General features: G+C 44.2%; 1 protein-coding gene across 1 annotated transcript in view; it reads right to left on the bottom strand.

Moving 5' to 3' along the window:
* LOC135057280 (NXPE family member 4-like) overlaps positions 1 to 16,156 on the bottom strand; it is a 77,242-nt gene that overhangs the window by 22,936 nt on the left and 38,150 nt on the right. Inside the window, exon 4 of the mRNA XM_063963170.1 lies at positions 14,637 to 14,855. Within this exon, the coding sequence (XP_063819240.1) occupies positions 14,637 to 14,855 (219 nt within the window). The remainder of the gene's footprint in view (positions 1 to 14,636; positions 14,856 to 16,156) is intronic.

The raw sequence follows: 16,156 nt of genomic DNA, 5'->3' as shown, positions 1-16,156 counted from the left end.
ATGACAGGCAGAATCCCAAACGACAGACCGGTGGACACCAAGAAGCCAGAAACTTGACCAGGCGCAGGCAAAGCCACTGGACCTCAGGACAGGAACGCCTCACGGCAGGACACGGGATCAGACACAGGAATCGACACAGGGACTGACACAGGAATCGACACAGGAAGCAGCTCGACTGACACTGCTACACAGGAGCTCTGGAACTAGCAGGAACCAAGCTCAGAACTCAAGCAGACTGGAAACCTAGAAATATCACCAGCGTCTGTGAATAGCACTGAGCCAGCATATAACAGAGAGGCCTAATTAATAATCTCATGCAGCTGCCCTGTTGCATGACTCCAAACTGACAAGATGCAATTAGCAGCCAGGTGAGGCTGAACACATGGGAACAAGCTGCAATTACACAGACTCACCAGCGGCAGCAACCAAGAGTACTCTTAAACAGAGCAACGGGAAATCCTGGCCTGCGAAACAACTTAAAACATAAAATAGGAATGAACCACTACCTGTGGTTCATAACAGTATCCCCTCCTTAAGGGTGAGTTCTGAGCACCCCATGACACCCATGGGGAACACGAACAGAAGAATAACATAAAATACCTAACTGACATGCAAAAGAGGAATGAGCCACAGCCGTGGCTCATAACAAACATAGCATAAAATTTAACAAAAACATAGGATGGGAGTGGAGTGTAATTGACAAAAATAGATTCAGCAATGAGGAAGTCGTTCAAAGTAAAAAGACATTGTAGCAATCATATACTTACAGTAGGATAGAGTAGAGGAGGTAAAGGGTGTAGGAGGTCAGGGGGCTATTGTATCCACCGAATTAGCCAAAAATAATATCTGTATTAGATAAGATATGCCAGTCGTTTATAATGCCACCAATCAGTTTTTTCATAAAGTTTGAACATTTTGGAACGAGTCAGCTCATCAGGCGTGTCAATATACAGACCCCATTTGTGGTAGAAGTGGACAACGCCTTTCTCTATATCTGGAATAGTAGATTCCCTATTGAAATAGAGAATCTTGGGAAGTAATGTCTTCACCTCACATAATGAGGGAGAGGTCGATGAAATCCAATGTCTCATTATAACTTTTTTCGCTACTGACACTAAAATTGTTAGGAATGGGATCAGAGTTGGTGGTAAACCTTGATGTATCCAAGACTGAAAGTTGACAAAGAGACAAGGGATTGGGTCCAATTTTAATTGTAAATCAAAAGTATTATTAATAAAGCATATTACTTTGTTCCAAAACTTTTGGATTTTATGACAATGCCATGCATAGTGGATAAATGTTGCAGAGGCAATGGAACATTTAGACAACTGTTAAGTACAGAGGGCATGTAACGTTTATGTTGCATTTGCGTAATATAAGCTCTATGCACCGTCTTGGTGTGAACCTCTTGGAGCAAAGAAGAGCGTAGCAATTTCATGGTCTTATCATAATGTTGGAAGATAGTTGTAGCAGATTCTAACACAGGAAGGTATTTAGACCATAAGGATACCACTGAAGTACAGATCTTATCTTTATAGAGGAACAGTAAGGGAAGATAGATATATTTCAATGTGTATGGATGTGGGCCTAGAAATTGTAATAATGCATTCATCTCGTCAAGGGTATCAGTGGATGGTGCAAATGGAATTAGAGGAGAAATAAAATGTTGAATTTGCATGTAAGGATATATAAACAGTGAGGTAAGTCCAAATTTCTCTTGAAGAGATGTAAAAGGATAGAGTTTGCCACCCGGGTCAAACACATCCGAGGTAGCTCGGATACCTTTCGAGAAGAGTCTATGAAAAATAGAAGAATCTCTCCCCGGCTCAAAAAGAGGGTTGCCCCATAAAGAAACATGTTTAGTGTACCTATGTTTGCACTTTAATTTTTTGTTGACAGTCAGCCAAGAGACGTAAGTATCTGTAAAGAGTGGGTTTAGGAACAATGTAGGAGGTATCTTGGGTCTTGGAGTATGAAGAAGGGTGTTAGGAGACATTGGATATAACAACGCTGAATCGAGTTCATAGTCAGTGTAAATGTTTTTTTCCAAAAGCCAGTCAGATGCATAATGGAAGAAAATTGCGTGAGTATATAGCAATAGGTCAGGTAGGCCCAAACCACCGTGCAAGCGAGACATTTGCAATTTTCTTCGCGCAATGCAAGGTTTCCCAGTGTTCCAGGTGAATTTCTGAAAAATGGTATTTAAACATGCTAGATCAGTATTAGACAGTCGTAATGAGAGCATCTGCATTTGGTAAAGTATTTTAGGGAAAATTATATGTTTTATAACTGCTACTCTACCCAATAAGGATAGAGGGAGAGAAGTCCATCCTTCCAGGGTTTTAGAAATGTGTGCTATTAAAGGGGTGAAATTCAGATCATATAGATCCGAAAGTTTAACCGGTGTTTGTATTCCCAAATATTTAAAGTGTGAGCGAACAATGGTCATAGTATACAGAGATGGGTCAGTGTGCATAAAGTCAAGGGATCCTGATAAAGACATAATCTTTGATTTGTCTATATTAATTTTTTAGCCTGAAAATGCGCCAAACTGGGTAATAATGTTCATCACTACTGAAAGGGAGTGTTCAGGGTGGGATAAAAACAAAAGCATGTCATCTGCAAATAAAGAGACTCGTAAATCAACCGATCCAATACAGATACCTTGATAAAGGGGGGAATCACACAGTGCTATCGCCAATGGCTCTAGTGCAATATCAAAAAGCAAGGGGGATAAGGAACAACCTGTCCAGCAGGAGCGGGAGACTGGGAGCCGCGTACTAGAGAGAGGCGGCTTTGGAGGTCACAGTGCCAATGCAGATCCCGCTGCTTGGGAACAAAGTGCTGCTGTAGCAGGTGCGTGATTTAGGGTATCAACAGATACAGAGTTCTAACGCGTTTCGTCATGTGTCCCATGACTTTTTCAAAGGTGTATTCACTGATCTATAGGTCTCTGTATTTAAGGCCGAGGGTCAGGCTCAAAACAGGTGAAACAAGTAATTAATTTAAAAAATTGACTACACGTCAGCTCTCAAATAGAAGTATAGGTGATACAATCCATCAAACATATAAAGTATAAGGAGAAATATAGCTTTATAAAACAGTAATACTAATGCCCTGTAAAATACATATAAAAAGAGGAGGGGATTTATTATTTAATACATTAATGACAAAGATATTTTATGAGAAGACCAAGTTAATAAATGGGGATTGTTACCAGCTTGATTAGAGCAGTTTTCCACTATTTATTGCAAGTTAATAAATGAACAGAGATAATCAGGAGATAAAAAGCAACAGAATCATAAATAAAAAGAGTCTATATAGAGGAAACCGTGCATATAAAAATTACTATTATTACTCAGTGTTGGTTTGTAATTGGGAGATAATTATAGTAGTACGAATAGTAATATAAATAGTATAAAAGAAGGGATAACTAGATGACTTTATCAAGCTGGAGTATCAGAATATAAAGATAAATATTAATAATAAAAAAATAAATAAGATAAAAATAATAATAAAATAAAAAATACAGTCAGCATATGATGCCATGCTGGGGATAGAACCGTGGTTTGTTTGCATCAAGAGCCAGTGTCCAAGCCAGGTGCGCCACAGGGCTGACCACAAAAGTACAGACAATTCTGATAGAACTTAATGAGTCAGGATACTAAATGCACAATTAATGTGTGCAGTGGATAATATTTCTATTGTGTGGTTTTCTCGTGATAAAATAACATATGGACAATTATAAACTGTACTGTGCAGTATTGGCCAGTCTCTTAATCTGGGGTTAATATATACGATATATGATCTATTGGGTCATTGAAAAAGAAAACTGGTCAACAAAAATTATGATTAGAGGATACACTGTGAAGGACTACTAAAGAGAATCAGCTGAGGGCGTAGATAATGCATTTATTAGAGTAAAAATAAAAAAAAGTAAAAAATTGATGAAGAGTCTAGGCTGTATATCAGACAAAGGATGTAACTAAAGCTAGAAAATTAGACAGTACATTCATTAATAAAGGGGTAAGAAACGTAATGAGTAGTGTAGACTTTTTAACGGAATTTCTATATCTGTCATATAAACACATACACAGTGTTTTTTTTACGGCAGCACATCGTATCAGGACAATTTTAATGCATTATTGTATAATTTAGAGGCACTGTCAAGCAGATTTTGTTTTTTCTGGTCTCCTTACTGAGGTATCTACCTGATTTAGGAATCATGGCCGAGTTAAAGTATCTAGGAATGGTATGGGTGGCAATAATTTGATTGTATAAAACCGTCAAAACAGGTATTATGGAGGGGGCTAAAAGTTTATAATATTTAGTTGTCAGACCATCGGGGCCTGGGGCTTTACCTGCCTTCAGATTAGAGATAGTAGTTTTAACCTCCAATTCAGTTATCGGAGCCGTAAGGAGACCGGTAGCTGAAGAAGGGAGCAGTGGAATAGTCAAGTTTTCCCAGAAGGAATCATCGACCGTGTAATCGTGTGAGGGGGCAGAGTATAGAGAGTAGAGATGTGCACCGAAAATTTTTCGGGTTTTGTGTTTTGGTTCTGGATTCGGTTCCGCGGCCGTGTTTTGGATTCGGACGCATTTTGGCAAAACCTCCCTTAAGATTTTTTTGTCGGATTCGGATGTGTTTTGGATTCGGGTGGTTTTTTTTTTCAAAAACCCCTCAAAAACAGCTTAAATAATAGAATTTGGGGGTAATTTTGATCCTATAGTATTATTAACCTCAATATCCATAATTTCCACTAATTTTCAGTTTATTCTGAACACCTCACAATCTTATTTTTAGTCCTAAAATTTGCACCGAGGTCGTTGGATGACCAAGTTAAGCGACCCAAGAGGGCGGCACAAACACATGGCCCATCTAGGAGTGGCACTGCAGTGTCAGACAGGATGGCACTTATAAAAATTGGCCCCAAACATCACATGATGCAAAGATAAATTAAAAAAAGAGGCGCAAGATGGAATTGTTCTTGGGCCCCACCCACCCTTATGTTGTATAAACAGGACATGCACACTTTAACAAACCCATCATTTCAGCTACAGGGTCTGCCACACGACTGTGGCTGAAATGACTGGTTGGTTTGGGCCCGCACCAAAAAAAGAAGCAAGCAATCAATCTCTCCTTGCTCAAACTGGCTATACAGAGGAAAGATGTCAACCTCATCATCATCCTCCGATTCCTCACCCCTTTCACTGTGTACATCCCCCCTCCTCACAGAGTATTAATTCGTCCCCACTGGAATCCACCATCACAGGTCCCTGTGTACTTTCTGGAGGCAATTGCTGGTGAATGTCTCCACGGAGGAATTGATTATAATTCATTTTGATGAACATCATCTTCTCCACATTTTGTGGAAGTAACCTCGTACGCCGCTCACTGACAAGGTGACCGGCTGCAGTAAACACTCTTTCGGAGTACACACTGGAGGGGGGGCAACTTAGGTAAAATAAAGCCAGTTTGTGCAAGGGCCTACAAATTGCCTCTTTTTTCTGCCAGTATACGTACGGACTGTCTGACGGGCCTACTTGGATGCTGTAACTCATATAATCCTCCACCATTCTTTCAGTGGTGACAAAATCATATGCAGTGACCGTAGACGACATGTCAGTAATCGTTGGCAGGTCCTTCAGGCCGGACCAGATGTCAGCACTCGCTCCTGACTGCCCTGCATCACTGCCAGCGGGTGGGCTCGGAATTCTTATCCTTTTCCTCGCAGCCCCAGTTGCGGGAGAATGTGAAGAAGAAGCTGTTGATGTGTCATGTTCCGCTTGACTTGACAATTTTCTAACCAGCAGGTCTTTGATCCTCTGCAGACTTGTGTCTGCTGGAAAGAGAGATACAACGTAGGCTTTAAACCTAGGATCGAGCACGGTGGCCAAAATGTAGTGCTCTGATTTCAACAGATTGACCACCCGTGAATCCTGGTTAAGTGAATGAAGGGCTCCATCCACAAGTCCCACATGCCTAGGGGAATCGCTCCATCTTAGCTCCTCCTTCAATCTCTCCAGCTGCTTCTGCAAAAGCCTGATGAGGGGAATGACCTGACTTAGGCTGGTAGTGTCTGAACTGACTTCGCGTGTGGCAAGTTCAAAGGGTTGCAGAACCTTGCACAACGTTGAAATCATTCTCCACTGCGCTTGAGTCAGGTGCATTCCCCCTCCTTTGCCTATATCGTAGGCAGATGTATAGGCTTGAATGGCCTTTTGCTGCTCCTCCATCCTCTGAAGCATATAGAGGGTTGAAGTCTACCTCGTTACCACCTCTTGCTTCAGCTGATGGAGGGGCAGGTTCAGGAGTGTTTGCTGGTGCTCCAGTCTTCGGCACGCGGTGGCTGAATGCCGAAAGTGGCCAGCAATTCTTCGGGCCACCGACAGCATCTCTTGCACGCCCCTGTCATTTTTAAAAAAAATTCTGCACCACCAAATTAATTGTATGTGCAAAACATGGGACGTGCTGGAATTTGCCCACATGAAACGCACGCACAGTATTGGTGGCGTTGTCCGATGTCACAAATCCCCAGGAGAGTCCAATTGGGGTAAGCCAATCTGCGATGATGTTCCTCAGTTTCCGTAAGAGGTGGTCATCTGTGTGCCTCTTATGGAAAGTGGTGATACAAATCATAACCTGCCTAGGAACGAGTTGGCATTTGCGAGATGCTGCTACTGGTGCCGCTGCTGCTGTTGTTGCTGCGGGAGGCAATACATCTACCCAGTGGGCTGTTACAGTCATATAGTCCTGAGCCTGCCCTGCTCCACTTGTCCACATGTCCGTGGTTGAGTGGACATTGGGTACAACTGCATTTTTTAGGACACTGGTGACTCTTTTTCTGATGTCTGTGTACATTCTCAGTATCACCTGCCTAGAGAAGTGGAACCTAGATAGGATTTGGTACCGGGGACACACTACCTCAAGAAATTCTCTAAGTCCCTGTGAAATAACGGTGGGTACCGGACACACGTCTAACACCAACACAGCTGCCAAGACCTGAGTTATCCGCTTTGCAACAGGATGACTGCTGTGATATTTCATCTTCCTCGCAAAGGACTGTTGGACAGTCAATTGCTTACTGGAAGTAGTACAAGTGGTCTTCCGACTTCCCCTCTGGGATGACAATCGACTCCCAGCAGCAACAACAGCAGCGCCAGCAGCAGTAGGCGTTACACTCAAGGATCCATCAGAGGAATCCTAGTTAGGAGAGGACTCGTCAGACTTGCCAGTGACATGGCCTGCAGGACTATTGGCGTTCCTGTCTAAGGAGGAAATTGACACCGAGGGAGTTGGTGGTGTGGTTTGCAGGAGCTTGGGAACAAGAGGAAGGTATTTAGTTGTCAGTGGACTGCTTCCGCTGTCACCCAAAGTTTTGAACTTGTCAATGACTTCTGATGAATGCGCTCCAGGTGACGTGTAAGGGAGGATGTTCCTAGGTGGTTAATGTCCTTACCCCTACTTATTACAGCTTGACAAAGGCAACACACGGCTTGACACCTGTTGTCAGCATTTCTGTTAAAATAATTCCACATAGAAGAGGTGATTTTTTTTTTAATTCGACCAGGCATGTCAATGGCCTTATTCATCCCACGGACAACAGGTGTCTCCCCGTGTGCCTGACTTAAACAAACCACCTCACCATCAAAATCCTCCTTGTCAATTTCCTCCTCAGTGCCAGCAGCACCTATATCCTCATCCTGGTATACTTCAACAGTGACATCTTCAATTTGACTATTAGGAACTGGACTGTGGGTGCTCCTTCCACGTCCCTGCTATCTAGTGGTATCTAATTCCAGACATTACTGCCGTCTAATTCCAGCTATATTACTGGCCAGTGGCGGAACTAGCGAGCGGTGGGCCCAGGTGCGACAAAATGCTTTGCCCCCTTCCACATCTCATCCAAGTCCACCCCCACACCCCTGGAGAGGATCTGGTGAGGGGGACCTGCTCAGGTCCAGAGAAATGGATACCTAGCAACAGTGCCGTAACTAGACATTTTAGCACTGTGTGCAAGAAACGGCATCGGAGCCCCACCCCTGCATGCAAAACAGGGGCAGTGCACGCCATAGGCGCGCGCAAAAATACATAGTGGCGTGGCTTCGTGGGGAAGGGGTGTGGCCACAAAATAATACCAATTCATAAAACAGTGCACAGTAGTCTCCATTCTTCAAATTACGCCGCACAGTAGCACCACTACACCAGGTAGAGACCGTTTTACACCTTACAGCGGACAGATTCCTCTTTTTACACATTACGGCAGACAGCGTCCCCTTTTTACACATTACGGCAGACAGCGTCCCCCTTTTTACACATTACGGCAGACAGCGTCCCCCTTTTTACACATTACGGCAGACAGCGTGCACTTTTTACACATAACGGCAGACAGCGTCCCCTTTTTACACATAACGGCAGACAGCGTGCCCTTGTTACACATTACGGCAGACAGCGTCCCCCTTTTTACACATTACGGCAGGCAGATTCCCCCTTTTTACACATAGCGGCAGGCAGATTCCCCATTTTTACACATAGCGGCAGGCAGATTCCCCATTTTTACACATAGCGGCAGGCAAATTCCCCCTTTTTACACATAGCGGCAGGCAAATTCCCCCTTTTTACACATAGCGGCAGGCAGTCCCCCATTTTTACACATAGCGGCAGGCAGTCCCAAGAAAGAAAGAAAGAAAGAAAGAAAGAAAGAAAGAAAGAAAGAGACAGAAAGAAAGAGACAGAAAGAAAGAAGAATTATACTTACCCTCTCCGCTGGCTCAGGCTCCTTGGTGCAGCGTCAGACGATTCCCGGGCTGGAGAGAAGGAGGAGGAGGGAGGTGGAGGAGGGAGCCGCAGCAGCGCTGTGTTATTGGTGGAGGCGCTGCTGCCCCTCTGCTTCACTATAGGCTGTTCTCGGAAGACAGCCTATAGTGAAGCAGAGGGGCAGCAGCAGCAGAGCCTCCACCAGTAGTAAAGTGCTGCTGCGGCTCCCTCCTTCACCTCCCTCCTCCTTCTTCCCCCGTTCCGCTGCTCCTCTCCTCTCTCCGGGCGGCTGTGCGCTGCGGGCAGCGGTTGCCCGCAGCGCACAGCGGCATGTAATGATTCAGTTTCACTCATTAAATGCTTTGGGCCCCTGGACAGAGGCGGGCCCCAGTGCAACGCACTGGTTGCACTGGCGGTAGTTCCGCCTCTGTTACTGGCATATAATTCCACACATTAAAAAATGAAGAACAAAAATTTGGAGGGTAAAATAGGGAAAGATCAAGATCCACTTCCACCTAGTACTGAAGCTGATGCCACTAGTCATGGCAGAGACAATGAAATGCCATCAACGTCATCTGCCAAGGCTGAAGCCCAATGTCATAGTATAGAGATCGTAAAATACAAAAAACAAAAGTTCAGGAAAATGACCCAAAAATCTAAATTAAAATCATTGGAGGAAAAGCGTAAACTTGCCAATATGCCATTTACGACACGGAGTGGCAAGTAACGGCTGAGGCCCTTGCCTATGTTCAAGGCTAGTGGTTCAGCTTCACATGAGGATGGAAGCACTCATCCTCCCGCTACAAAACTGAAGAGTTAAGATGACAAAAGCACAGTAAAGAACTGTGCATTCTTCTAAATCACAAGTCCCCAAGGAGAGTCTACTTGTGTCGGTTGCGATGCCTGACCTTCCCAACACTGGACAGGAAGAGGTGGCTCCTTCCACCATTTGCACGCCCCCTGCAAGTGCTGGAAGGAGCACCCACAGTCCAGTTCCTGATATTGAAATTGAAGACATCACTGTTGAAGTTCACCAGGATGAGGATATGGGTGTTGCTGGCGCTGAGGAGGAAATTGACAAGGAGGATTCTGATGGTGAGGTGGTTTGTTTAAGTCAGGCACCCTGGGAGACACCTGTTGTCCATGGGATGAATAAGGCCATTGACATGCCTGGTCGAATTACAAAAAAAAATCACCTCTTCGGTGTGGAATTATTTTAACAGAAATGCTGACAACAGTTGTCAAGCCATGTGTTGTCTTTGTCAAGCTGTTATAAGTAGGGGTAAGGACATTAACCACCTAGGAATATCCGCCCTTATACGTCACCTGGAGCGCATTCATCAGAAGTCATTGACAAGTTCAAAAACTTTGGGTGACAGCAGAAGCAGTCCACTGACAACTAAGGGGGTCATTCCGAGTTGTTCGCTCGCAAGCTGCTTTTAGCAGCTTTGCACACGCTAAGCCGCCGCCTACTGGGAGTGAATATTAGCTTATCAAAATATTGAACGAAAGATTAGCAAAATTGCGAATAGACATTTCTTAGCAGTTTCTGAGTAGCTCCACAGTTACTCGGCATCTGCGATCAGTTCAGTGTTTGTTGTTCCTGGTTTGACATCACAAACACACCCAGCGTTCGCCCAGACACTCCTCCGTTTCTCCAGCCACTCCCGCGTTTTTCCCAGAAACGGTAGCGTTTTTTCGCACACACCCATAAAACGGCCTGTTTCTGCCCAGAAACACCCACTTCCTGTCAATCACATTACGATCACCAGAACGAAGAAAAAACCTCGTAATGCCGTGAGTAAAATACCTAACTGCATAGCAAATTTACTTGGCGCAGTCGCACTGCGGACATAGCGCATGCGCATTAGCGACTAATCGCTCTGTTGCGAGAAAAAAATACCGACCGAACAACTCGGAATGACCCCCTAAATCCCTTCTTCCTCTTGTACCCAAGCTCCTGCAAACCACCCCACCAACTCCCTCAATGTCTATTTCCTCCTTAGACAGGAACGCCAATAGTCCTGCTGGCCATGTCACTGGCAAGTCTGACGAGTCCTCTACTAACTGGGATTCCTCCAATGGATCCTGGAGTGGAATGCCTACTACTGCTGTTGCTGCTGGCGCAGGCGTTGTTGCTGCTGGGAGTCGATCATCATCCCAGAGGGGAAGTCGGAAGACCACTTGTACTACTTCCAGTAAGCAATTGACTGTCCAACAGTCCTTTGCGAGGAAGATGAAATATCACAGCAGTCATCCTGCTGCAAAGCAGATAACTCAGGCCTTGACAACTATGTTGGTGTTAGACTTTCGTCTGGTATCCGCCGTTAGTTCACAGGGACTTAGAAAATTGCTTGAGGTAGTGTGTCCCCAGTACCAAGCACCATCTAGGTTCCACTTCTCTAGGCAGGCGATACCGAGAATGTACACAGACCTCAGAAAAAGAGTCATCAGTGTCCTAAAAAATGCAGTTGTACCCTCTGTCCACTTAACCACGGACATGCGGACAAGTGGAGCAGGGCAGACTAAGGACTATATGACTGTGACAGCCCACTGGGTAGATGTATTGCATCCTGCAGCAACAACAGCAGCAGCGGCAACAGTAGCAGCATCTTGCAAACGCCAACTTGTTCCTAGGCAGCCTACGCTTTGTATCACCGCTTTCCATAAGAGGCACACAGTCGACAACCTCTTACGGAAACTGAGGAACATCATCGCAGATTGGCTTACCCCAATTGGACTCTCCTGGGGATTTGTGACATCAGACAACGCCACCAATATTGTGCGTGCATTACATGTGGGCAAATTCCAGCACGTCCCATATTTTGCACATACAATGAATTTGGTGGTGCAAATTTTTTTTTAAACGTCAAGGGCATAATAGAGATGCTGTCGGTGGCCCGCAGAATTTGGCATTCAGCCACCGCGTGCCAAAGACTGCACCAGCAAACACTCCTGAACATGCCCTGCCAGTAGCTGAAGCAAGAGGTGGTAACGAGGTAGAATTCAACCCTCTATATGCTTCAGAGGATGGAGGAGCAGCAAAAGGCCATTCAAGCCTATACATCTGCCTTCATATAGGCAAAGGATGGGGAATGCACTTGACTCAAGCACAGTGGAGAATGATTTCAACATTGTGCAAGGTTCTCCAACCCTTTGAACTTGCCACACGTGAAGTCAGTTCAGACACTGACTGCCTAAGTCAGGTCATTCCCCTCATCAGGCTTTTGCAGAAGCAGCTGGAGAGATTGAAGGAGGAGCTAAAACGGAGCGATTCCGATAGGCATGTGGGACTTGTGGATGGAGCCCTTCATTCGCTTAACCAGGATTCATGGGTGGTCAATCTGTTGAAATCAGAGCACTACATTTTGGCCACCGTGCGCGGTCTTAGGTTTAAAGCCTACGTTGTATCCCTCTTTCCGGCAGACACAAGTGTGCAGATGTTCAAAGACCTGATGGTGAGACACTTGTCAAGTCAAGCGGAACGTGACCCGCCAACAGCTCCTCCATCATTTTCTACCACTACTGGAACTGCCAGGAAAAGGATAACATTTCCAAAACCACCCACTGGCGGGGATGCAGGGCAGTCAGGAGCGTTAGCTGACATCTGGTCTGGACTGAAGGACCTGCCAACGATTACTGACATGTCGTCTACTGTCACTGCATATGATTCTGTCACCATTGAAAGAAAGGTGGAGGATTATATGAGTGACAGCATCACTGTAGGCATGTCAGACAGTCCGTACGTATACTGGCATGAAAAGGAGGCAATTTGTAGGCCCTTGCACAAACTGGCTTTATTTTACCTAAGTTGCCCCCCTCTAGTGTGTACTCCAAAAGAGTGTTTAGTGCAGCCGGTAACCTTGTCAGCGATCAGCGTACGAGGTTACTTCCAGAAAATGTAGAGAAGATGATGTTCATCAAAATGAATTATAATAAATTCCTCCGTGGAGACATTTACCAGCAATTGCCTCCAAAAAGTACACAGGGACCTGTGATGGTGGATTCCAGTGGGGACGAATTAATACTCTGTGAGGAGGGGGGATGTACACAGTGAAAGGGGTGAGGAATCGGACGATGAGGAGGAGGTGGACATCTTGCCACTGTAGAGCCAGTTTGTGCAAGGAGAGATAGATTGCTTCTTTTTTGGTGGGGGCCCAAACCAACCAATCATTTCAGCCACAGTCGTGTGGCAGACCCAGTCGCTGAAATGATGGGTTTGTTAAAGTGTGCATGTCCTGTTTATACAACATAAGCGTGGATGGGAGGGTGGGCCAAAGGACAATTCCATCTTGCGCCTCTTTTTTTTAATTTATCTTTGCATCATGTGCTGTTTGGGGACTAATTTTTTAAGTGCCATCCTGTCTGACACTGCAGTGCCACTCCTAGATTGGCCAGGTGTTTGTGCCACCCTCTTGGGTCGCTTAGCTTAGTCATCCAGTGACCTTGGTTCAAATTTTAGGACTAAAAATAATATTGTGTGGTGTGAGGTGTTCAGAATAGACTGGAAATGAGTGGAAATTATGGATATTGAGGTTAATAATACTATAGGATCAAAATTACCCCCAAATTCTATGATTTAAGCTGTTTTTGAGGGGTTTTTGAAAAAGAAACACCCGAATCCAAAACGCACCCGAATCTGACAAAAATTCTTAAGGGAGGTTTTGCCAAAATGCGTCCGAATCCATAACACGACCGCGGAACCGAATCCAAAACCAAAACACAAAACCCGAAAAATGCCCACTGCACATCTCTACTCTTGTCATGATGTTTGTTGATCGATTACACCTGGGGAGGGTAATAATGGCCTGGAATTTCCTCCATTTGTACACAGTCTGTCTGACTGTTGATTGGTGGAGTCTAAACTCTTTTGTAACCTTTTTCAGTCTGAGGAGCATCAACAACTCTTCTTCTGAGGTCATCAGAAATCTCCTTTGTTCGTGGCATGATACACTTCCACAAACGTGTTGTAAACATCAGACTTTGATTGATCCCTGTTCTTTAAAAAAGGCAGTTTGTCCACTCACACCTGATTGTTATCACATGGATTGAAAATACCTGATTTATTTAAAAATATCTGCTAAGTCTAAAGGTTCACATACTTTTGTCACTGACAGATATTTCCTCAATAAAAAAATGAGCATGTATTTTGTTAACTCATTTGTTTGATTTGGTTCTTTATCTACTTTTAGGCAAATTTCAGCAGAAATATAGAAAATTCTGAAGGGTACACAAACTATCAAGCACCACCGTACATAGATAAAATTGTATTCTGTTAAGTATACATTAAAAAAAAGCATATAAACGTTTTACACAGATATATATATTAAGTGGTATAAGAAAAGGGGAGAGAGATCCTTTATTAAGACAAAGAGACATATAAGGGTCTCTCTCAATGAGCTGGGATCCTATTATATATTAAAAGCTTCAGGGAAATTATTTTTAAAGAAAGTATTGAAGAAACGTGAAAGAGGAGAGAAAAATTGTGATAAATATAAAAAGAAAACTGTGTGGGCAGTTTGTAATCTCATGGGGCCAAATGTAATAGAGTGGAAGAGTTTTAGAAAGTAAGAGATTTGGTAAGGTTTTGCAGGTTTTTTTTAAAGTGGCAATCATTTACACAGCAAGATCAACCTGGTTTTGCAGTGTAAATGATTGCCACTTTAAAAAAAAGAAAAAGAAAAACCTTACCAAATCTCTCACTTTCTGAAACTCTCACTCTATTACATTTGGCCCCTGATGTATCAATTATTAATCAGTCTTGACCATAAGCACATCTCGAGCCTAAAGGGAAATTCACCATTGCCTCTCAGAATTTATTGTACAATGCTACAACACATTTTGTTTTAGTAGTAATAAAAGATTATAAACAAAGTACCTTTCAGTGAGTGTACCAAATAATGAAACCATTGTCGTACGGTAGAATCTCCAAAAATATAGATACTTTTGTCACTTAAACATTTGTATGTTTGTTCCTGGTTGGTAAATTTGAAGATGTTACAGAAGACTGGTCTCCATTCATTATTTAACACAAAGCCACTTGGAAAGGGAGACTGCATTCCAATCTTACATCGCTCTAGTTGTAAAGGGGCTGTAGCTGAGGAAATAAAAGAAATCAAATTAAAAATATGTTATATTTGTATTTATTAACTTCTACAGTATACATATCTGTAAAAAACTGACATTGCTGTTCATATCCTATATTCCTTCAATTGATTGTACTAAGAATACAGTATTTTTGTCCTGGCTTTACCACTTATCACTGATGATGGATGTTTGGAGACCATTATTTCGGTGAATGCAGGGGCAGAACTGCTGGAGACAACGGAGTCAGTTGCCGCTGGGCACCTCCTTCATTGTACCCAGTTCCGTGCCCTAAGTTCCTGCTGTAATAGAGGAACCATTGAGTATGTGGCACCCCACTCCTGCAATTACACCCTGATGCTGTGTTTGAAGTGGATGCTTGTGGAGGCATGTGTATGTTGGTGCAGATGCTGCCCTTGTATTAATAAAAACTAAACTGCATTGGTGACAGTGGACAGCAGTATCACAGAGCCAGTGAGTGGCAATCCAGGACTTTCACCTGAGCACTGGCTGCTGAGTGGCAGACTTGGCAACAGAAAGGGGGATTGTGGACAGAGGAGTAAAATAGAATGCCCCCGGAACGTTGCTGATATGGCCAGTATGAGGAAAGGGAACTGTGCTGTCTGAGAGCAGAGGCAGCGTCGGACAGAGCACAGTGGAGTAGGAGGGAGCTATTGGAGGGTGTTGGGAGAGGCAGCTGATAGAGTGCTTTCTGGTGAAAAATAAAAGCAGTGCTGACACTTTGATGAGGCACCAAAGTCTTGATTAGGAGGTGGACTGGGCCAGTGATCCTTCCCAGTGGGTGGTGCCCAGCCTCAAGAAGGCAGTCAACAAGTGGTAGAAAAGGGAGCCACCACCTGCTGTTCTTGAATTAGATTAGAGCCTGCAGAGCTGGACTTGAAGACTGTGAACAGTCTGCTGAGCCTTCCCACTTCTCACATATATCTCTGGAGAACATGTTAATATTCATAGAGCTATATCAGTCCCAGCTAATATATAGAGACCTAAAACTAACCCTAACCCTCCTGTCATGCAGTCTAGCCCTTCCTCTAGTGCCTAATCCTAACCTTCCCATCCCACAGCCTAACACATCCCCTAGTGCCGATCACTAACCCTCCCATCCCACAACCTAACCCTCCAGCTAGTGCCTAACCCTCCCATTCTGCAGCCAAACCTCCCCTTAGTGCCTTACCCTAACCCGTCTGTCCCACAGCCTAGCTCTCTCCTCCCACAGCCTAACCCTAACCCATACCCAAGTGCCTAACCCGCCTGTCCCAAAGCCTAACCCTCCCCCTAGTGCCTAACCCTCCCATC

Source organism: Pseudophryne corroboree, chromosome 3 (genome assembly GCF_028390025.1).
Source record: "Pseudophryne corroboree isolate aPseCor3 chromosome 3, aPseCor3.hap2, whole genome shotgun sequence".
In the NCBI taxonomy this organism is placed as follows: Eukaryota; Metazoa; Chordata; class Amphibia; order Anura; family Myobatrachidae; genus Pseudophryne; species Pseudophryne corroboree.
The sequence above is the reverse complement of the archived record's forward strand: the minus strand, read 5'-3'. Positions and strand labels throughout refer to the sequence as shown.